This window comes from Psammomys obesus, unplaced genomic scaffold (assembly GCF_907164565.1).
Source record: "Psammomys obesus unplaced genomic scaffold, mPsaObe1.curated_primary_1811, whole genome shotgun sequence".
Lineage (NCBI taxonomy): Eukaryota > Metazoa > Chordata > Mammalia > Rodentia > Muridae > Psammomys > Psammomys obesus.
Window position 1 is genome coordinate 14,868,598 of NW_026585895.1, and position 22,187 is coordinate 14,890,784.

Genomic DNA, 22,187 nt, shown 5'->3' on the forward strand with positions numbered 1-22,187 from the left:
ATGTAGACAGGGGAAGACTTGGACATTTCCCTAACCCCATTCAATTACAAAGGAAATAAGCCGATGTCATGCAGCAGATAAAATTTCTGTGATTATAAATGTAGTGACTTGCTATTTCTGTGATATTTTTGTAAACTGGAAACTAGAGAGACTGTAAACAGAGATCCATATGCTTGTGTTTGTAGAAGCTGGTTGCTAGGCAACTGCTCTGGCACTAAGCTGAAGGCCCAGCCCCAGTGCCACTGTTCCATGGATCAAGGTGATGGCTAGATGTTATATGAACATCTTCCGTTCCAAATGCTGTGACAGTTCTGCTCCTGTTGAGGTCGCTTACTTTGAGAAACATGATGCAATAAAGGGAGATCTTTCTGCATTCTGGACCTCTTAATTACAGATGGACTGAGAGAGAGAGGATCACCAAGTCCAGTGATACAGTTATGAGGATAGTTCATTGTAGAGAGACTGGCATTAGAGAGATGAGAGAATTACTATGAGCATGCCCATTCCTGGGCATACTGAAACCCTGAAACAGTCTCAACAAGAACTAGAAACCTGGAAAGGTTTATTTAGGAATATAATGTTGATGGCTCACACTTCTAAGCTTTTATGGTTGTAATTTTAAAGTATGCATTCCATGGGAAGTGTTCAACTGAGTGGCATTCTTCTACTTTTAAAACACAATGGTGTTAGTCTATCCTAAATATGTAAATGAATACCCTCAGTATGCCAAAAGAGATCCTGTGATGTGGTTAGGGAGGAAAAAAAATAGACTACTCCCCTCTGCCCCTGTTTACTTATTTATGTAATCACTTTGCAGCCTGCTCGAAGTTCCCACCCTCCTGTCCTCCCAGTCCCACCCTCACGCCCCCTCCCTCCTTCCCTTCTTCCCCTCTTCTCAGAGAAGGGGAAGCCCCTCATGGGTACCATACACTTGGACACACCAAGTCAAAGCAGGGCTAAGCACATCCCCTCTCACTGAGGCCAGACAAGGCAGCCCAGCTAGGGGAAAAAGGTCCAAAGTGAGGCAACAGAGAGCCTCTACTCCCATTGTTAGGGGACCCATACGGTGAGCAAACTACACATCTGTTACACATGTGTAGGGGGCCTAGGTTCAGCCCATGCATGCTCTTCAGCTGGCCGTTCAGTCTCTGTGAGCCCCCATGGGCCCAGGCTAGTTCACTCTGTAGGTTTTCCTGTAGTGTCCCTGACCCTCTGGTTCCATCAATCCTTCCTTCCATTCTTCGACATAGCTTGTGCTTGGTTGTGGGTTTTTGCGTCTGTTTCCATCAGCTGCTGGATGAGGCTCCTGGGAATCTCTGGGGATGACCCTAGCTGAGACTCCTGGCCTGAAGTCACCGCCTCCTGTAGCCAGGCGGACTCCCTGTGAAGGCACAGGGACACTAACCCACCCATAAAACCTTCGACCCCAAATTTGTCTTGTCTACAAGAAGTGTAGGGATGAAGATGAAGCCGAGATTGAAGGAATGTCCAAGCAATGCCTGCAACTTGAGACCCACCCCATGGGAGAGAACCAACCCTCAATACTCTTAATGACAACCTGCTATGCTTCCAGGCAGGAGTCTAGCATAGCTGTCTTCTAAGAAGTCTACTTTGATTTGAACCAGGAGATTCCACATTTTCTTTAGCTGAAATACTTAGAAGCCTGTGGTGGCTAAAACACATTTCACTGGAAAGGTAGATAAAGGCTTGACTCCTGAGACAAACACCACTCACCACTCCCTCTTCTAGCCTCAGCTTTTCAGTTTCTCTTCAAGACCAAAGTCTGGGAGTAGATGAAAGAAGCAAGCTGAGAAGAATGACGAGAATGAAAGCCAGGTGGCTTTCAAAGATTGACAGGGACAAGATTGCTGGGCAAGGATGAACAAAGAAGTATTTGGACAAAATCCAAGTTGTGGATCTATCCTGGAGAATCTAGACCCTAGAAAATTAGGAAAACAGAAGAGCCATTTAGCTGGACACAACACAAACAATTGGCCATCTTTTGCTTTATTTCAAAGCTATAAAATCTAGGGATTTATTAAGAAGTAGAGGCTGGGCTATAGCTCAGTGTTTTTGTTGTAGAGTTGCAATCATGTTTTGCAAGTGTAAGGGCTCAAGGTTCACTCCCCAGCACCAGAAGAAAAGAAATTATCTGAATCTCATAACCAGGAAAGGCTTACTCTTTTTTTGTACATTAATATCTACATTTAATAAAATATTTTAAACAATGTTACAATCGCTCCTCCACTTATTTTTAGATACTTCCTATAGCAAAGTATCATCTAAAGCCTTGAATATTAATAACAACCCATAATGTAAATAATCAAAACTCATCGCTTCTGAGATATATGCTCCTCTTTATATTTTAATGTGTCTCAAGATGAAGTGCATCTTAGAAATTATAACATGTCATAGTACAAGTTATTATTTTCTGTATCATTAATGGTGTGTCAGTGGCAACTTAGAGATTTAAGACAATACAGTATATCTTCTTCCTTACTGCTGAAAATATAATATATATAATTATATTCAAAAATTTTAACCTATCGGTGTTATAATCCTTTAACACAAATCTTAGTGCATATTTTTATCCCTTCCCAGAGGAAATTCATTAACAGAGTAACTGAATAAAAAGATATGATGATGTTATCTTTATTGATTATTTTCTGTGTTGCTGGTAATGGAGCCCAGGGCCTTGTGCACACTAGGTACATTCTTTATCATTAAGCTACAATGGCAGCCAAGCAGGGGTATTGTTAAAGTAGTTTAAGATACATACATATTAGAAAATGTCTATTATGTATACTATTCTAAAGCTCTCTATATGAACTAGACACATTCCTAGACAGACACACTGTCGCAAAAAAAAAAAAAAAGAAAAAGAAACCTGAACCAACTTATTCAGAAAGCTCAGATTCAGTCTTTATTATAAGCATTTTGTGTGTGTAAAGTGTGTAATAAGACTGAGTGTCTTACTACGCCTTGATAAACACCCCTTCAATTAACTGGTTAATACTTGGGGAAAATAGAGTCTTATAACTGTAATTTTGGTTTAACCTGTATCAGTGTTTGCATGTGCGTGTGCGCAAGTGTATGTGTGTATGTGTGTGTGAGTGATCCACCTACCCATCTATCTTCCTACTGACCTAAGATGAATGAGGAAGAACATACAGTGGGAACTGTGGAATCCCCAGGTTCATAGTCTCTGAGTCTGCAGTTGGACACTCTGAGGTTGAGCCTGGTGCTGCTATCTGTGTTGGGAAATGGCCTCAAGGACCATTGCACGTGTGTGTACATATCATCCAGATAATTTTAGGGCTTCTGGAAAAAGGGCACCTGAGGCTGCGGTGTTGGTTATGTGTCTGTGTGTTTGTGGCTTGTTCCCTTCATGTATAATGCTGAGATTTTGTTTTCAGATCTGGGAGAGAACAGAACATGCGCTGAGAACCTATGTGAACAGAACTGTACCCAGTTAAGTGATGGAGGATTTATCTGCTCTTGCAGACCTGGGTTCAAACCTAGTACTTTGGACAAAAATTCCTGTCAAGGTAGAATATTTTTTCCTTCCATTGTTATTTAGAGAACATTACTTTTTTTTTTTTTTTAAGTTCTCCACCTGTTGCCTTTTTATTAAACCGCTGTGTCATTTCCTTGATGGGTTGACCTCCTGGTGCTGTCGCTCAGGTACACAAGGTCAAATAATGAAGGTCTTGGTGGTAATAGCTGCTTATTATACCAGTCTGTGAAATAAAACCACCAGAAACCACAAAGCCAAAACCCACATATTTATTAGGCAAGGCATAACTGAGTCCTGTGGCTTGGGCTCAGGATGTAGCTTGTCAAGGCCACCAGAGATGACTGTGATTTAGGTACCTTTTATCATGTTTATTACTGTCTAATTTATATGCCATACTCTACTAAATATTTTGGCAGTACTCAGGCCTGAACCTAGGGGCAATCTACCACAAAACTATAGCCCCAGCCCCTCAGAGATGGTTTAAAGAATTCTTTCAGTTACTACAGCAAATCGGTTGTTACGTCATATCTGTGAAGTAATGCCAAAAATCAACCAGATGTTTTTAGCAAGCAAACATTTGCCTTATATTGTATGAAGTTATGCAGCTTTAGTTAAAATAACCCTCTGTCCATTGTTGACCAGTGTGGGGGCTTTTAGGTTCAATAATTGTCCACTAAAGTTTTCTTTTTATTGCAGAACAGCTCTTCAGCTAATTTAGGTCTCATTGCTAATGTGTTCATGTGCACTCTGCTTAGTCCTCACTGCTTGTGAATTCTAATGCTGAACAGGTGAAACTATGTGTTTCATGCTTGGTTTTTATTTTGCCTGCAGACATCAATGAATGTGAGCAGTTTGGCATCTGCCCCCAGAGATGTCGAAACAGCAAAGGAAGTTATGAATGTTTCTGTGCTGATGGCTTCAAGTCTATGAGTTCCCATTACGGAGAACGCTGTGCAGCTGATGGTACGTTGGGTTCATATTCGGAACAAGTCACCTCTGGGGGACATAAATCCTGAAGAGTATGATGTACCAGGAAATGATCTTCCACTTTTTGTAGCCTCAGCTACTTCTTTAATGCCTACTCTTCTTTCTTTTCCTCTGCCAGCTTAAAACTCTAGCTATAACCACCTAGCAAATATGTAAAATTAAAAGCCAAATATTAGTTATTATCCAAATTTAGCTCCTTCTGTACCTGGATAAGACTTCTGAAAGGGGATAGATGTTAGGAAACATAAGCAGAAATACATAGCTTATAGCAGGATATAAAAAATTGATGAGGCCTTAGCTCCCAGCCCAGTGGGACCCAAGGCTTGAACCCATGTAATGCAAGGTGAGCCAAAATGCATATAACTGGGGCAAATCCAGAAGTACTTCTATGTCATTGTTTGTTTTAAATTTTATTTTTCTTATGTTTTTTTTCTCTGTTATTGTTATGAACTGATGGTCAGAGATGGAAAAGCTGGTACCTTCAGGACATCAATCATTAGCTTTGCATTTTAGGCTAATGCCTAGATCTAAGAATACAGCTAAATTAAAAAGCAGTGTAGATACTAGATGGAAAGGACAGAGAGAGAGAGAGAGAGAGAGAGAATTTAAATTAGAAGTACTATGTTGCAAATCTCAGAGATCTGCTGTAAACCAACATTTCCTAGTAAAGGGGTATATGGCTTTAATTAGGATTTGAAATTGGTTTAAGAAACTTACTGAGAAAACAGTATGTCAGAGTGCAAAAAGGTCAGTCCAATGCATAGTATAGGTCGAGTGTTTAAGGTCCATGCTTGACTAGCATACCTAACTATTTTATCCTCCAAACAGTTTGAGAGTGAGTAGAAACTAGAGTGAAGGCATCTGAGCAGCTGGTCCTGCAGTTAAGAAGGAAATTTAAGAACGTTTAAATCTTTTAACTAAGGGGGTAGCTGAAATAAATTAGAATATTCATATAAAACATAATGTCAAGGCTGATGAAATAAGAAAATGAACTTTTAAAAGTCACTTAAATTACATTTGATTGACATTTTGTGAGTAAATCAAAATTTTAAAATTCTAGGGAAGTGTTTTGGGATGAGTCACAGTCGAAAGAGCTACTTTAGGTTAAAAAAAAAAAACCTAAAAATTCAAGAACAAGCTGGCTTGCTTCTCATTAGCTAGCAGTTAAATTGGGCTGTGGAGGTGATTATCTGTTAAGGCAATCACAAAACCTGTCAGTCAAGAGTGAGGGCTGATAGCTCCTTAGGAGGCTTTCAGTGAAGGCTGTAAAAATGTGTTTTTCTTCTGTGAGACTTGATGTCTACATTCTTGTCAGTGGATGAGGAAAAAAAACAGGGCCTCTTTGTAGTGGTCTCAGTCTTGTCTAAACTGCCATTAAGGACAAATAAATAAGTAAATATATAAATTAATTAATTTTAAAAAACCAGAACTGATGTTCACAGCCATGGATTTGACTTGCAGGGTAGTCAGCTTTGATGGTCAGAAAATGCTAAAACAAACTCCTCCCTCCTTCTCTGTCTCTGTCTGTTTCTCCCTGTCTCTGTCTCTCTCTGTTTCTCTCTTCTGTGCCCCAAAGGGAAATTCCTGCAGTTCATTTAGTACCTTCTTTACTTCTTATACGTTCAAGTGGAATCTGGACAGACAAAGCAGCCTTTTATTTGCTTACAGGAAGCCCTCCGCTGTTGCTCCTGCCTGAGAATGTCCGAATCCGGAAGTACAATGTCTCCTCCGAGAAGTTCTCAGAGTACCTGGAAGAGGAGGAACATATCCAGACTATTGACTATGACTGGGATCCCGAGGGCCTGGGCCTCAGTGAGTATAAAACTCGCACAGTGCTCATTGCATGGCTTTTCTTGAGTTTTGGATGGTGAAGTTTGGGAACTTTCCTTTTTGTGCTAAGCAGATTTTTGTTGCCTGGGTGGATTCTCCCGTCCAGCAGGTCCCTGGGTTTTCCCTGTGGACTTGGGTCCCTGCTGGCTTTTCCTGACTTCCCACTGAAACTTCTCCTCACATCTCCTTGTATTTGCCCACACAGCTACCCTTCCTTTCTACCAATGAATTGTGGCAAATTTCTAAGCACCAGTGTCGCCTCTGTGACACCCTGGCAGAGTCCCACAGATGCCCACCATGAGGCGATAGCATTTTATACGTGCTTCTAGAAACGTGCTGCATTACCTTTTACAGCTAGTCATTCACATGACTTTTTTCCTGCCTTCTAATTGTGTGCCTTTGGAGTTGAACATAATTCATCAGATCCTGACCTGAGGTCCACCACAGACAGTACATGTGGTGGACACTAAAAGATCTTAGTTGAGTGATGGAAAAAGTGAACAATGCCTATCATTGAGCATGGTCTCCTGTGCCTACACATTCATCTTCTATTCTTATGCCCCATTTTCTAGATTTATGATGTCAAGCAATTGTTAAAATTCTTTAGATCTCATTTTTCAAACTGTAAAGTGTTATTAATCATCTTGTTTTTATCTACCTGAGAGGTTTTCTGAGGGTGAATGTGTCAACACATGTGAAATGTTTATGATCTACTAATAATGATGCCAATATGTAATTTATTACAGTATTTTCACATTTATACTATGCAATATTTTTTTCTCAAGTGTAAGTTTATTTCAAGGATGATATCTGGTTAGGAAACAGATGTGTGCCCAATATGCTCTAAAGTTCAATCTTAATATTTGTATGATCAGTTTAGTCTCAGTGCTCAGTGTGTGTGGGCCAAAGAATTACAAGTTAAAAGCCTCTGAACTACTACCTAGCAGTACCCAGTCTTGGAGGGGAGAAGAGCCCCAATCTTTGTATGTTCGATAAATACCCACTGAACAAGTTCTCAGCCTTTTGGTTAAGGTCAAGTGCAGAATAACTTTTGTATATCAGAGACGAGGACTTTTCACCCGTGTGACCTTTTTAATGACCACAATGAGTATGATTTCAATTTCTCTATATATTCTATTTTGGAAACTAGACTCTTAGCTAAGCTATCTTAAATAATTATCCTCCGGCAGAGATGATTAAGAAAATATCACTAAGTTGAGCCTTTCTAGTTCAAGTGTTCTGTGTATTGAGGTTTGATGTAAGATAAGTAATGATTCTATTAAACCCAAGACCCATTCTTACTGTGCATTCCTCTGTAGGTGTTGTGTATTACACTGTGCTGGGCCAGGGCTCTGAATTTGGTGCTATCAAGCGTGCCTACATTCCTGACTTTGAATCTGGTAGCAATAATCCCATACGTGAAGTTGACCTGGGCCTGAAATACATAATGCAGCCAGATGGATTAGCAGTGGATTGGGTTGGAAGGTAAATATGCCACTCACCTCTTTTGCCAATTTCATTTTCATGAAGGAGTGCGTGCGTTATATTGGTGAACTCAGCTGCTAGCACAGTTCAACCATGCCCAGGCCTGCTCTGGCCAAAGCAATCACCCTTACTTGCCTTTGTGCAAAATAAACATTGTCCCTTTCTGTATTCAGTGTGTGCCACAAAAGGGTTTGGGAAAGCACCCAGGTCAAGATTCCATGCAAGATAGAAGAGTTCTGTGTCCCAAGACTAACTAAGTATGCCTAAGTATGTCAATGTTGTTCTCCAATTGTATTACTTGAGATTAAACATCTCTCTCTCTGGTATTTACTCGGGAAAAAGAACAACTTACAGTTTTTTTGTTTTTTTGTTTTTTTGTTTTTTTTGTATCCAAGCTAGTTGGTACCAACTGGAAAGTCTATTGAACCTTTATCCCTGTTTTCTTCTGTTAGACTGTCTACAGTGTCCTGGCTCTAGCTTAGAACCCTCTGTAGAATCTTGCTCACACTTATGCCTGATATGCAGCCTGGTATGCAAGTGTTACTCACTGGCTAGACATTGGTTGAGAGAGTGTCTTGACCTTGAAAATGAAGTAAGAGTGGGAGACCTCAGTGACTCCCTACCCACCTGGAGAATGGAGAGTCTTTTGACTCTCTAACAGTTTTGTCATGGAAGACTCGAGCTTCTCTGAAGAAGTTGGCTGGGTCCCCAATGTACTTGCAGGCCAACAGGAGACTCAACCTCAGCATGTTGTGTTGAGAAGCAGGGCCTTAGAGAACTGTTACAGAAACCTAGATATTAATTCACCTCTGCAAGGTGTTGGTAGCTTCCCCTCTTCTGAAGTTTTACCTCTTTCTGAGCCTTATTGGATGAAAGAACTAAGAAACTGCAGGAGTTCTTTCTGCTTGGTAGAGCATGAGTTTGTGGCCTTAGATGTGGAAAGAGGGAAAGCCTTGCCTCCCTGAGTTTTTATTTTGAAATGTTATTTCCTCTTACCTTTGGGGCTGATGCCCATTTCTTCTTGATTGCAGCTGGGTTCTTTGCCAGGGAGGAAGAGACTCAAGGGGAAAGCCACATTGTAAAAGAAACTTTTCAGTTGTCACTCTGGAAGCTAACTGCCTCTTTCTGCTAGCCTAGGCCTAGTCCTGGAAGCTTCTAGCCTCCATATAATCTAACCTAGGCCTAGAATGTTTTTAGCCTCTGAGATTTACTGATGAATAAGCTCATCTTTTCTTGTTCTTACTGAGCTCTGGGCTGGCTGGTTCAACTCAGCTGTTCTGGCTCAAACTCCTTTCCCAGCTCACTTATTCAGTCTTGCTTTTCTCTTAGCTCCTGAATTGCTATGTTTGGCCTCAAACTAAATCCAGCAATCTGCTCTAATCTGGTTCTTCCTCATTCTCTGGCTCATTCAGTCTTCACCTAAATTCTCTCTCTCTGCAATCCATCTCTCTATTACTGTCTCAGTGCCTCCTCTCTTTCTTTCATTGCCCCTCAAGAAGCTTCTCTTTCCTCTCTCTTCTCATGAGTGTTGGGCATATTCTATTCTGTCAAGTCTTTCTCTGACTGTTTCTGTCACTGTTTCTCCCACTCAGTTAGACATCACTTTCAAACATTGGTGTTTCCTTCTCAAACTATCTTTGTCTTCAGTGTTTGGCATTAAAGGCATGTACCACCACGCCTGGACCTAAGCCTGGACCTGAAACCTGCTCTATACTAGGCTGGCCTTGAACTCAGATCTGCTTATCTCTGACTACTGGATTTAAGGCATGTTTGTATTCCAGCTGGATCACACATACCTAGAAGGTGATCTCTTAGATGTGCTCTCTTGCTAGAACAGCCATGTTCTGAATTAACATTCCTCTATACCACATGCCTTAATCTGCTTGTGGAAACATGTGACTCAAAAACTTGAGATATGAGGCCATTCTCCCTGCTGTATTCATTGCAAGTGTAGATAGAACATCTGTGTATTTTAGAGACATCTGAGTATTTGGTGCTCTGGCCAGAACTTACAAACTACATTTTCTTATGATCACATTTCTTTTTAAATGACTGCTCCAGCCCTTTCTATTGTTTAACTATGTGCCTCTACATTCAGGCATATTTACTGGTCTGATGCCAAGAACCAACGGATTGAGGTGGCTACACATGATGGAAGGTACCGAAAGTGGCTCATTACCACCGAGCTGGATCAGCCAGCTGCCATTGTTGTGAATCCTAAGCTAGGGTAGGTATTTGAAAGGGTGCTCTAGTCAAAATATAGTCTCTAATGGAGAAATTCCACTTTGGGATATACATGAGAATCCATCTGTTTACATGAATCCAGGGCTGGAGAGATGGCTCAATGGTTGCTCTTCCAGAGAGAGGTCCTGAGTTCAATTCTCAGCAACCACATGGTGGCTCACAATCATCTATAATGGGATCTGATGCCCTCTTCTGACCTGTAGGCACTACATGCAGGCAGAATATTATATACATAATAAATAAATAAATCTTAAAATTATCTCCAAAGTATGAAAAATACATAAAAGCCATGTTCATACATATACATTGCTTATTTATATTTATACTGCAATTGGTAGTTGACCCTACTGTGAGAACTAATTTGGTCTTTTCCTCTTGATTTTTGACATTGAAGTAGGGGTATTTAGCTTTTGTGTAGTGATTTCTAAATTCATCCTATCTTGAGTAGACCCAAGTACTTTTTCTACTTGGTCAGTGTTTGTATTTGAAACACTATGAGTTACCATTCTTTCATTCTGCTCTCTTACATATGTGAAATCATGGCCCTTAGACACTCAGCAGTGATGCTTAAAATATTATTCCCTGTGAAGATCTGACTCCTAATGTGTACTTGACCTTAGCACCAAACTTTGCTTCTTCTGTTTAACATACATTGGAAGTAAAGAGGCATCCTTATAGAAAGAGTACTTCTCACATTCAGGAGAATTATTGTTTGCACCATTGGTAATGTTTCCTGTGCTACAGTACCAGGAAAGCACCACTGGATGAAATGCTTCAACCAGGAAATTTTCTGTTATAGGCTTATGTTCTGGACTGACCAGGGAAGACAGCCTAAAATTGAGTCTGCCTGGATGACCGGGGAACATCGCAGTGTTCTGGTTTCTGAGGACCTTGGCTGGCCAAATGGTCTTTCCATAGATTATCTGAATGATGACCGGATCTATTGGAGTGACTCCAAAGAAGATGTTATTGAAACCATAAAATATGATGGGACTGACAGGAGGCTCATCATAAATGAAGGTTAGGAATGAGTTAGAATTTATATATTAATAATTGTCTAACGTATTTTCAGTGTGCCTTATGATATGGTTTATGTAATTCCTCAGATTTGTTCCCATCAATGCCCAGCTGCTATATTAAATTCAGACTAATTCACAACAATAATCCTTTTTGTATTTTAAGATTCAGACAATGAAAGAGCTGAGATTTCTGTTAGGCCCCTCTGAGTTTGTATCTTCCATTTGTTAAGTCATGAATGTTCTTACTGATCTAACTGCTTCTAGACTTCCATTTTCCGTGTGCCAGCCTGTTCTTATGTTCAACCAAAAACACATAGAAGGAAAGGAGTATTTTGTTTCATTATCCCAACATTTGAAACTCTAACAATCCAGCGTATACCACATTTATCCTAACAGTCTGGTCTGGTCTTACATTCAAAGAGGGAGATAGGGAGGGTCTTATTTCAGCACATTGTTTTAAAATGTGGAACGAAGCCAGCAACTTTAAAGTCAGACCATTTAAGCTGATCCAGGATAGCACTTTTAGAAAGTCTACCCAAACAGGCCAGCTATTACTTTGAGCCAAATAACAACAGACATGGTAGTGGTGCGTGTTGGGTCTCATCACCACTGTTTTGTTTCTCCACTGTTGCTGTGCAGCAATGAAGCCGTTCAGTCTGGACATCTTTGAAGACCAGCTCTACTGGGTGGCTAAGGAAAAGGGAGAAGTGTGGAGACAAAATAAATTTGGGAAAGAGAACAAGGAGAAAGTGCTGGTGGTGAACCCATGGCTCACTCAAGTTCGCATCTTTCATCAACTGAGATACAATAAGTCAGGTAAGAAGCCACCTCGGGGTGAGGTGCTCCTGTGAACCCGACGCCCTCTTTGAAATGAAGGCGATAGTGTTAGTGGATGACAGTGGCCATGATAGGACAGAGGATATGGGTGGGCACTTTGAACACCTTGAATGTAGAAGGAGAACATTGTAGGCTGAATGAAATCATATAAATCATGAAGAGAAAAAAAAATGTTTCAGTCTTTGGCATTAGGGAGATAGCCTTTTAGGCCACAGAATCTAAGTTGATGTGAATGTCAGTAATCGTGTCCATTCTTAAAATGGCAAAAACAGATACTTAATCTTGTGACTGGTGTAAAATGTTATTGCCGTATCATTCATTCCTGCTTCCTAGGTTACCTGTGTTCTAGATCCTGTCTCGGCATGTAATGACCTACCCAGATTTGGGCAATGACCAGACTTGGGATCCATTGGTCTTTTGAGCCATTTAAAATTGCTTAGCACCAACTGATGATAAGATCGTTATGAAATATAGCGCAGCAAGGGGGAAGTGCCTTTGGCGGCCCAAGGCAAGGGGTGGCCCTTGAGATGCTACAGGTCTGGCGTAAAAGAGGTTTATTGGGGGAGGGGAGAGGAGCAGAGATATGGAGAAAGAACAGAGGCTTTGAGAAAACCAGGAGGGTTGGAGGGTGGGTGGGCAGAGAGGTGGCAAATTCAGAGAGGGGGAGAGAGCTGGGGTGACAGGTGGCTCAGGTCATGACAGCTGCAGGTCATGACGAAGCAGTTGCTGGATCCCTGCTACTAGAAATGCCTGTATGCCAACAAAGATTACGTGCGAACCAAGCAGATTTGCATATTCTAAGGGTAGAGAATAGTGGTAGTAACAGAGACTGAAGAGTACCGGAATCAGATGGCTGGGACACTTTGGTGCGGTTGCACAGACGATGGTGTAGATGGATGTGGGTTTCCAGAGAGCATGTGGCCTGGAGGTACTGGATGCTGCTTGGGCTTTGCCAATGCCGGGCAGAGCCGCACCAGCAAGTAGGCACACTTTGATTGGGGTGCTCAGTCTCCTGTCAGGCCCTAACTCCATTCTCCTCCATTTCCCAGTGTCCAACCCTTGCAAGCAGGTCTGCAGCCACCTCTGCCTGCTGAGGCCAGGAGGATACAGCTGTGCCTGCCCCCAGGGCTCCAGCTTCTTAACTGGCAGCACCGTGCAGTGTGACGCAGGTGAGGAGGCTAAGCCTGGGAGCCTCGCATCCTTCAGTAACTCTCCAGATCCTATATATTGTGACCTTTGTTGGGAGTAGCTAGAAAAAGGGATGAGGGAAACATGAGAAGAGCCGGGTGAGATTCGGGGGGCCAGTCATGTTGCCATTTGTGTTATCAAGACATTTTGAAGAATGGGTTTTCTTTAAGGCTCTTCCTCCTCCCTACCTTCCCCTTACCCAGAATTCACTCAAGGTGGAGAACCATTTCCTGACGTGGGAGGAGGTTGCATAGAGCAGGAAGGGGCTTGAGGACCCTCCTGGGTTTTTGTTTTTTTTTTTTTCTTCTCATCTGCCCATTTCAGAATTTTAACTGTCAAATGGCTGTATTTTGAAAGCTGGCCATGTTGCTGAGAATTGAAGTCCAGAATAAGGGTGAGGTGATTTGATTCTCTCGCAATGCTATCTATGATCAACCTCTTCTCTGAAAGACCCTTTTTTTTTTTTTTTCTTTTCTCCAGTAACTCTCCTAAATACCTTCTAAGGCATGGGTATAACTACTGTCCCTAACTAACATCCTGTTTAGAAAGCAATAAGAAAGTCACCTTGCAGTTTACCCCGACAGTTTCTGAATACTGGAGGAGCAAGCAAGCAAGGATTCACCTCATGGGGAGAGAGTGCCCAGGGTGGAAATACTGCTCTGCTCTTCTTTTCCTCCCTTCTTCTACCCCATGTATTCATCCCAGAGCTTCTGGAGGAATGGTTGACAAAATTCTGACCTTTTGAGGCTGGAGAGCTGGCTTAGTGGTTCAGGGAACTGGCTGCTTGTTCTAAGCTCCCACACAGTGACTCCAGTTCCAGGGGATCCGACAACTTCTGGCTTCAGAGGATCCTACATCCACGTGGCACACAGACAGACATGCAGGCAAACGCAAGCACCTTGTAGGTTTCTCACTTAAAAGAACTGTATCTGAAGTAAGCTCATTAAAGATGGCAGTATGCGGTATACAGGGCTTTGATGTGGATATTGTTAATTAACTTATCAGTTAGTTCAGTGGTATTTGTTAAATGTCCACCTTTGTACTAGGTATGATTGAAAGTGATACTAGATGAGAGTTAAGCAGACAAATCTCTTCTCGCATTGAGCTTACTTGCTAGTAGGCCAAGAAACCAAGGAACCTATGAAAACTAACAGGGCAGGTGGCTAAAGTATAATGGGGAAAAGTGGATTAGGGCGGTAAGAGGCACAGGGCCGGCCTGGTTGGCTTGGCCGCTCTCTCTGACTGATGAAGAGAACACTGACTAGAGACCTACAGAGCCCAGAGAGTAGACAGACTCCTCAAACAAAATACACACATGATAAAGGTTTATCCGGGGGGCACACTAGGGCTGAGCCAGGAGCAGTAGCCGGAGGTGGAGTCCCATCTCATTAGCTGTCCCTCGGGCGCATGTGTGTCTGTCTGTCTGTGTCTGTGTGTCTGACTCTTGCCTTATCGTATGCTGATGCTCCGTAGTCTTGCATTGCAGTTTCAAAGCTGTGTCTAGATTAAACTCTTGGTTTTCATGGTTCCCAGAAGAGAACTCAGTGCTACAACTGTATATCATTCCCCAAGATCCTAGCACTGTTTAGGAAGTTCATTCGCCCTTGGGAGACAGGTTAGATAGCCTGGCAGGGAGACTTGTCAGCTGGCCTGACCCTCCCCATCCCCCGCCTCAGGCCCCGGCAGGGCAGGTTTTGCATGATGCTGTGCTTTGCTGCCTTGTGGCTGACTAACGCATGCATGGCTTTTCCTTTCTGCAGCCAGCGAACTTCCCATCACCATGCCCCCCCCATGCAGGTGCATGCACGGAGGAAGTTGCTATTTTGATGAGAATGACCTCCCCAAATGCAAGTAAGTCTGACTCTGGAGGTCCCAGCTCCAGGCCTTGGCTCGTGTAGGGAACCCGAGCTCCTAATATAGCTGGGAAGACAAGTCCAAGAAGTGTGCCCAATTTACCATTTTCACACCTCACCAGCTTTTCGTTTCTGGGGGGGGGGAGGGGTCTGCTGCTGGAGGTGAGGTGGGGCCTCCCAAACCATAACTGGCCTAGGCCTCACCTGAAGATTCGGCTCAGATATCTAGGTGCATTCCCGGGGACACTGCCTTCTAACAACTCTTGGGAATGCCATGGGCTTGGTGAAGAGCGAGGAGCGAGAGAAAGGCTCTTGAGGGGTACTAAAAGAACAGGGTCTGTGCTGTGTAGGGATCACAGTATGTCCCCCACGCCACCTCCCCCCTCAGCTGGCAAGATGGCTTCCGTATATGGGAGAATAACTTACAGAGGAGATGCTTTAATACAAGGGTTATAACAAGCAGACTAGCCTTAGTCTGGAGTGAAGAAGCCTGCTGGAAACTTAGATCGCGGGGCAAGATCAACTGTTGTCTTGCTTGAAAGCTGTTGGGGTGTGGAACTCACCGTGTCTGTACACCCTCTCTAAAGAAGAAACTCGTGGAGCAGAGAAAAGTCATTTCATGAGACCGCTAGGGTGCTACTCCACCACTAGTGAACTGGAATCAGTGTGCTCTTAGCTTGGCAGAGTAAACAGCTGCGGTGCAGGCTGCACTGCTTACATCCTCGCTGGACCAGAACTCTCCCTGCCTCGGTGCCCGCAGTATCTAGCCTAAGAAGGCGACTGAGTCTCCTTTTGCTTCCAGGTGTTCTAGTGGCTACAACGGAGAATACTGTGAGGTTGGGCTCTCGAGAGGCATCCCTCCGGGGACGAGTAAGTGTCGGGAATATGACCTGCAGCAGCCCCAGCCCTCCATCTTCCTTTTAACCCAGTCTTTGAAGACCCAGCGGCTCCAGCCCCTTCAGCCCTTCCTTGCCATGGTCCTGATGCTGACCCTGTTTCTTCTTCTCTCTGTGCAGCAATGGCTGTGCTGTTGACTTTCCTGATGGTCATCATCATTGGAGCTCTGGTCCTCGTTGGATTTTTCCACTACAGGAAAACTGGCTCCCTTTTACCCACTCTGCCTAAGCTGCCAAGGTCAGTGTCACTGGGAGGCTTGTAACAAACTTGTTTGAACGTGACCATGTGTACAATTAATATTTTAAAAGAACAGTAGTTCACCTATTTCTGTGAACTCAGGTAGTATCTGTTTGTTTTATGAGGCAGAATTTTTTTTTTCCATGAAGCTCAGGTTGGCCTCCACCTTGCTATAGGACCACAAGGATGAGCCACCATGCCCCCCAGTTGTGAGGATTGAAAGCAGTCGCTGTCACTCACAACTTCTTCATGGAGTTTCCTCCTGAAGCTCGTGTAACAGACTGTATTTTATCATGTAGGGCAGCCTAGAGCAGAGCTGGCTGTGTGTTGGCTTGGCTTTCTGCTAGTGACTACTATTTCTTGTTCCGTCTTGTGTTTGGGAAGGTATTTTCCTGTGTTCAGTTAGACGAGGGACCTTGCTATTGTATTTGACATGTGCACTGGGGGGAGAATTGTACACTGGAGATTCAGTAAGATGGAAGGAAAGTGGTCATTACAAAATTAAAAAAAATAATAATAACCACAACACAACACATTGCTTTGCTTCATTCCAGTTTAAGCAGCCTTGCCAAACCCTCTGAAAATGGAAATGGGGTGACTTTCAGATCGGGGGCTGATGTTAACATGGACATTGGTGTGTCTCCTTTTGGCCCTGAGACAGTTATTGACAGATCCATGGCAATGGTGAGTGGGGCTTCTGTGGGATTATTTGAAGGTTTTCATTTACACTGATTGATGGGAGAAACTCATCATATGAGGAATAAAACTAATCTTGAGGGATACTAAATGAACACGGTCTGTGCTCTGTAAACCACGGAGTTGATGGAAACTGGCTCTCTACCATCTTCTAAGTATTCGCTGATAGGCAGGGAGCTAATCTTTTCCCACTCTTTCTGGCCCCGTGTGTAGAATAGAGTTGTGCCCGCCTTGTGTGAGAACCAGGCAGCACACTCCCACGATGATCTAGCACAGCCTTGGCCCAGGGGGGGCTTTCTGTCATTGGACACCCACTTCCAGGGTTTAGGCTCCACCTCCGGCCTCCTACCCCCTCCCCCTCCTGAAAGAAGAGTGTTCTTCATGTCACCTTCTTTTCCTGGATTTCCTTCTGCCACCCACCTTCTAAGCCAATGTCCCAGTCCAAGGGAGCCAAGTGCCATAAAGAATCCAGCTAGAGGAGGAGTATGTGTGCTTTCTGCAACAGGTGGCTGAGTTCATTTTCATTAGTTGAAATAATGATCTGTCACTTAGAAGCATTTTCTGTCCCCTACCTTCTCTAAGACTTCCTGTTTTGGGTGGCACTGTGAAAGTGTCTGGTGTACATCTAGGTATGAGGGAGACACCTTTCTGTCTGAAGCCAATCAGTGGGCATGACCCCCCTCCCTCTCTCTCTCTCTCTCTCTCTCTCTCTCTCTCTCTCTCTCCACCCAGAATGAGCACTTCGTCATGGAGGTGGGCAAGCAGCCTGTGATCTTTGAAAACCCCATGTACGCAGCCAAGGACAGTACTTCTAAAGTGACCCTGGCAGCTCAGGTGAGATGCCACATAATAAGGCTTTCAGTGGTTGATCTTTCTGTGTTGCAGAATGTCCCACGAGGCTGCTAGCCTGCCCTCCTAGGGGAGGAAGCACAAGGGGCCTGCATCTCAGCTCCGCCATCCACAGTCACAAACCTGCCCAGGATACAGCCCAGCAAATAGCCAGAGTCCTGGGTCGTGGTAGAGATGTGAGGCTCAGTGGCCATGCTGGGGACACTCACTGTGCTCAGTCATTCTGAGTCAGAGCAAAGGGTATGAGTATATTAGAGATCCAGGGGACACGGGGCCCTATGACAGAAATAGGGGGTTGTGTCAGAAATGGGTAAGTGGGAGATGAGGGTCACCGGGGGCTAAAGAGAGGGTGACTGTTCTGAAAAGGACAGAAATCTGAAAATAAGGTTTGCATAGAAGGCTTATTACTCTGTACCTTTAAGAGAAGCTGGGAGGAGAGATAGGTGTTTAGACACAGTGCTTCCCATTAGTCTGGGCTAATGGTCCAGTGCCACCTCCAGACCCGTCAGCCTTTGACCTGTACCTTCCTGGTCTATGCAGCTACAGTGAAAAGCATTCGGTGTTTGCTAGAGACCAGATTCCTCTTGGATTCAGCATATGGTATATTTTAATATGAGGTGTTAGAAATGTTTCTTTCAAAAATAGCTTTCTTAGGAGCAAAAATATTTGACTCTTGAAAGGATTTTGCCTACTCCTTGATAATGCATTATGGAATAGAGATGACATCTCGTCTGGTGTTTTCACATGAAATAAAATGAGGTTGTGCATACAAATACAATCTAGGTTTAAAAGGAAACAAAATGGTGACTGTAAAATATAAGAAAAGGAGCAAATTGTCTTCCCTGTGATATATATATAGTTAGGGTGATAGGGGTTTATGGGAATAGTCCTGGAATTATGCAGATTTTACAAAAATAGAAATGTATTATTAACCCCATTTGCCTACTGTTTTAAAAAAAAATCATCTTCTTTAAGGCAGTCCCCAGTTTACCCATTTTATTCTTTTATTTATTTTCTATTTATCTCTTGAGACACAGTCTCTCCCTGGAGCCCTGGCTGGCCTCAGACCCGCAGAGATCTGCCTGCTTCTGCTGGGATTGATGGCTTACCCCACCACAGCTGGCCATCCTCATTTTATTCTCGATATTCAAAGAGGAATCCGTTCACTGTGTTTGTGTGACTGTTAATGCTGTTACTTAAGGCTTGGTTGCCAGTAAGGGACCGGGACACCTTTTCTCCTAAATCACTGTCAACAGTGGGAATGGGGATTCTAAGCAACGCAGCAGGAATTATGTTAAATGAGGGATGTACTTGCCTGCCAGGGTTGACATTTCAGGTGACTTAGTGGTTGCTGCTCTTATTTGAGGGAAGGGGGAGTGGTATTTAGTTTATAGCTGCCAGTGTCACTTATCTGATTAAAAAAAAAAAAAGTACCTGGCCAAGTCTGTGGAAAATGAGGTGGGGAGCAGAATCCAACATCTGTTTACTTATTAATAAAACTTTCAAAACTGCACAGGGCCTGTCAGTATGTTCACAGGTGACTGTATCAGAAAATGTGGAAAACCAGAACTATGGAAGTCCCGTGGATCCTTCTGAGATAGCTCCAGAGCCAAAGCCAGCCTCCCCCAGAGCTGATGAAAGTCAGGTAATGTTAGTGTACCCCAGAAAAGCAATTTGCAAAGAGCTTAGAAATTTCTAGGCTGATATTAATCTACAGAAGACCCTGTACAAAGAGTGGAACACAGAATTCCGGCTCTAGTATGGTTTCAGAAAAGGGACGTTAGATTTGAGACATTCACACAGCCTGCATGGTGATGAATGTGTGAAAGACCCTTCCCTTGGAGAAGGCATCGTTTCCAAGCTGCTCTTAGGGCGTTACTACTATTACCAATATCGACCAGCAGGGGGCACTACTTTACCTCGTCCTTTGCGTCTAGCTGGGCCTGATTGTCCATCCCAACCACGCCACAAGCGTTACTGCTTTTGGTGTGCCGGGCAAACTGTCTAGTGCAGGAGACAAAAACACTGCTTGGTGATTTTTTTTTTTTCACCGTATACGTTATTTTTTTTTTTGCATTTCATAAGATAGTTGGAGTGTATTAAATGGATGGTGTGCTACTAACTCTAATGCACGCGCATGCAGCTACCCAGATCAGCGTGCTTGATTCTAGACACTCATTTTTATCTCAGAACTGTAGTCCTTAACAGTGCCCCTCACAAGGAACTTTTTTTTTCTCTTTAAGCTACGTTTAAAAGTGGACATTGAAGATTTGTTTTCCACAGCCACCAGAATACTTGAATATCAGATGTTCAGTCCCTAGGCCCGGCTGTACTCCAAGGCAGTGCCGGGTTTATTTTTATTTATTTATTTATTTTTTATTCTTAACATTTCCTTTCCAGCCCATTCCAAGTCCCAGCGATCTTTTTTTAGTCAGGGTTAGTTCTGCCTGTAGGTGGAGGTAACGGGGCAAGAAGCTGCGCCTTCTCCTGCACCCCAGGCCCCAGAAACAGAGCGGATCTGAGGCAATTACGGGGGGGGGGGGGATGAGCGCCAGCCTTTGCCAATGGCAGCACGGCCCCACATCTCCATCCACGCAGCCCACTTGCACTTGCCTCGTGAAGACAGTGCGCGCTGAGGCCCTCTAAGCTCAGTTCACTACCATCTGTCCAGAGATCCCGGAGTTCTGACCTCTGGACGCTCGCCTGGCGCTCGCTTGGTTCACTGAGGATGTGATGCACCAAGGAGTCTCAGGTTCGGCTCTCTTAGCAAAGATGCTGAAAAGGCTCAGAATTCAGACCCCATTGCAGAATCCCGTCATTTCCTACAAGTTGCATGGACACACACGAGATCTCCCAAGTGACTGTTCGGAATATTAGCTTTCCTCCACTCCGGCCCACATTTCCGGGCTCTGACTGTTACATCCTCCCTCGTTTAAAGACACACAGAGCGGATGTGTGGGTTGAGTGAATGGCCCTGCCTTCCTTCCACGGTCATGTGCTACTGGTTCCGCCTGTAAAACACGTGCGTTGCTTGAGCTGCCTGTAGAGGTGGGGGGAGCCTGTCAAAGAGGTGGCCAGTGCCACGACCACCTTCTCAGCAGGCTCGGGCCAACCTAGTGTTGTGTGTGACTGGGGTTTCTCTGGGTTCTTTAGGACAGTAGGCCTCTCTGCTTGTCTACCACTGCTTAGCTTATTTGTCCTGCTGTGTCAAACAGGGGAAACAGAAAAACCTGCCTCAAAGGATTGCTGAGATGAAAACCTCCTAAAAACTCTTAAAGCAATTCCTGATATGCAGCCAGCACTCAGGAAATGTCAGTCGTTGGTGATGATGATGATGGTGATGAAGTGAGAGTGGCTGCATAGTTTTGGAAATAAGAGATGCAGTTTGGCTTTTTCTTGAGCTTCTAGTCTACTCCAGAAACCTCTGTGTGTTTCAGTGTCTTATGTACTCTGTACTTGACTAGCTGCCTGGGAAATCTTCTCGATGACCTGGGTCCAGATTCTCGAGGTGCACAATTCACGTTGAGGAAGAATTTTGAAACTGTTACATAAAGACACCTTAGAGAGGGTTAGTTACTGTTCAGGGACCGAAAGAGGAATTGAACAATATATTACTTAAGCCACATCCCAAGTTAATTTGTTTTCCATAAGAATTTAAAAACCTAGGAAAAGACACCTACAGAGGAAACAAAACAGAAAACTTGATTACTGAAAGCCTTCCATCTCCCCTTTTCATTTAGGGTTCAAAATGGAGCATCTTCAAACGAAAACCCAAACAGACCACGAACTTTGAGAATCCAATCTATGCCGAGGTAACTTTTAATCCCTGTGTAGACACTCACTGTTTGGCTAGACTGGGCACACACTGAGATTTCCCTGCGCAAGCTGACAGAGGTTGCTCCTCACGGAGAACTGTTTCTGGCCATGCTGGGAAGCATGTCTGACTCATGTCTTGTTGTGGTTGTAGATGGACAGTGAGCAAAAGGAAGGTGTGGCCGCAGCACCCCCTCCGTCTCCTTCCCTCCCTGCTAAAACTTCAAAAAGAAATCCGACTCCAGGCTACACGGCCACAGAAGATACCTTTAAAGACACCGCAAATCTTGTTAAAGAAGATTCTGATGTATAGCCAGGCCAGCTCTCTAGGGAATGATTTTGACACTCACTTTTGCACATGTATTTTTTACAGACAAATGAAAAAAAAAAAAGAGTTAACATTCAATACTTTATAAAAAAATATATTTTTCTCTGTTTGCCTATAGTCGAAAGCGTGTTGTGTGTCTTTTCTTTTTTTTTTTTTACTCATGCCATTTCATATTTTTACACAATTATCACGAGGTACTGTCTATATCTTGCACTGATGTTGTCTGGAGGTGATGCTGTGAATATACTGTACTTCTGTAAATTTTGGGAAGGATTATCACATCTCTGCATTTGCTGATGAAAGTGCCTGTTGGATGGGTTGGTGAGCTGAAGAATAAATGATCTGGTGAGGAAAGGAGTTGGCTTATTAAGTAAGGCCGTGGAGGCATCTAAAGAAGAGATACCACT

At 43.5% G+C, this 22,187-nt stretch overlaps 1 protein-coding gene across 1 annotated transcript in view; it reads left to right on the forward strand.

Moving 5' to 3' along the window:
- Lrp2 (LDL receptor related protein 2) overlaps positions 1-21,849 on the forward strand; it is a 149,714-nt gene extending 127,865 nt beyond the window's left edge. The window contains exons 64-79 of the mRNA XM_055599703.1: positions 3,417-3,548; positions 4,349-4,480; positions 6,173-6,316; positions 7,654-7,819; positions 9,918-10,046; positions 10,863-11,083; positions 11,722-11,898; positions 12,969-13,088; positions 14,868-14,958; positions 15,763-15,830; positions 15,977-16,094; positions 16,649-16,778; positions 17,523-17,624; positions 19,156-19,284; positions 21,380-21,451; positions 21,607-21,849. Of these exons, the coding sequence (XP_055455678.1) occupies positions 3,417-3,548; positions 4,349-4,480; positions 6,173-6,316; positions 7,654-7,819; positions 9,918-10,046; positions 10,863-11,083; positions 11,722-11,898; positions 12,969-13,088; positions 14,868-14,958; positions 15,763-15,830; positions 15,977-16,094; positions 16,649-16,778; positions 17,523-17,624; positions 19,156-19,284; positions 21,380-21,451; positions 21,607-21,765 (2,090 nt within the window). The 3' untranslated portion in view covers positions 21,766-21,849. The remainder of the gene's footprint in view (positions 1-3,416; positions 3,549-4,348; positions 4,481-6,172; positions 6,317-7,653; positions 7,820-9,917; positions 10,047-10,862; positions 11,084-11,721; positions 11,899-12,968; positions 13,089-14,867; positions 14,959-15,762; positions 15,831-15,976; positions 16,095-16,648; positions 16,779-17,522; positions 17,625-19,155; positions 19,285-21,379; positions 21,452-21,606) is intronic.
- Positions 21,850-22,187: the final 338 nt, after the last annotated feature.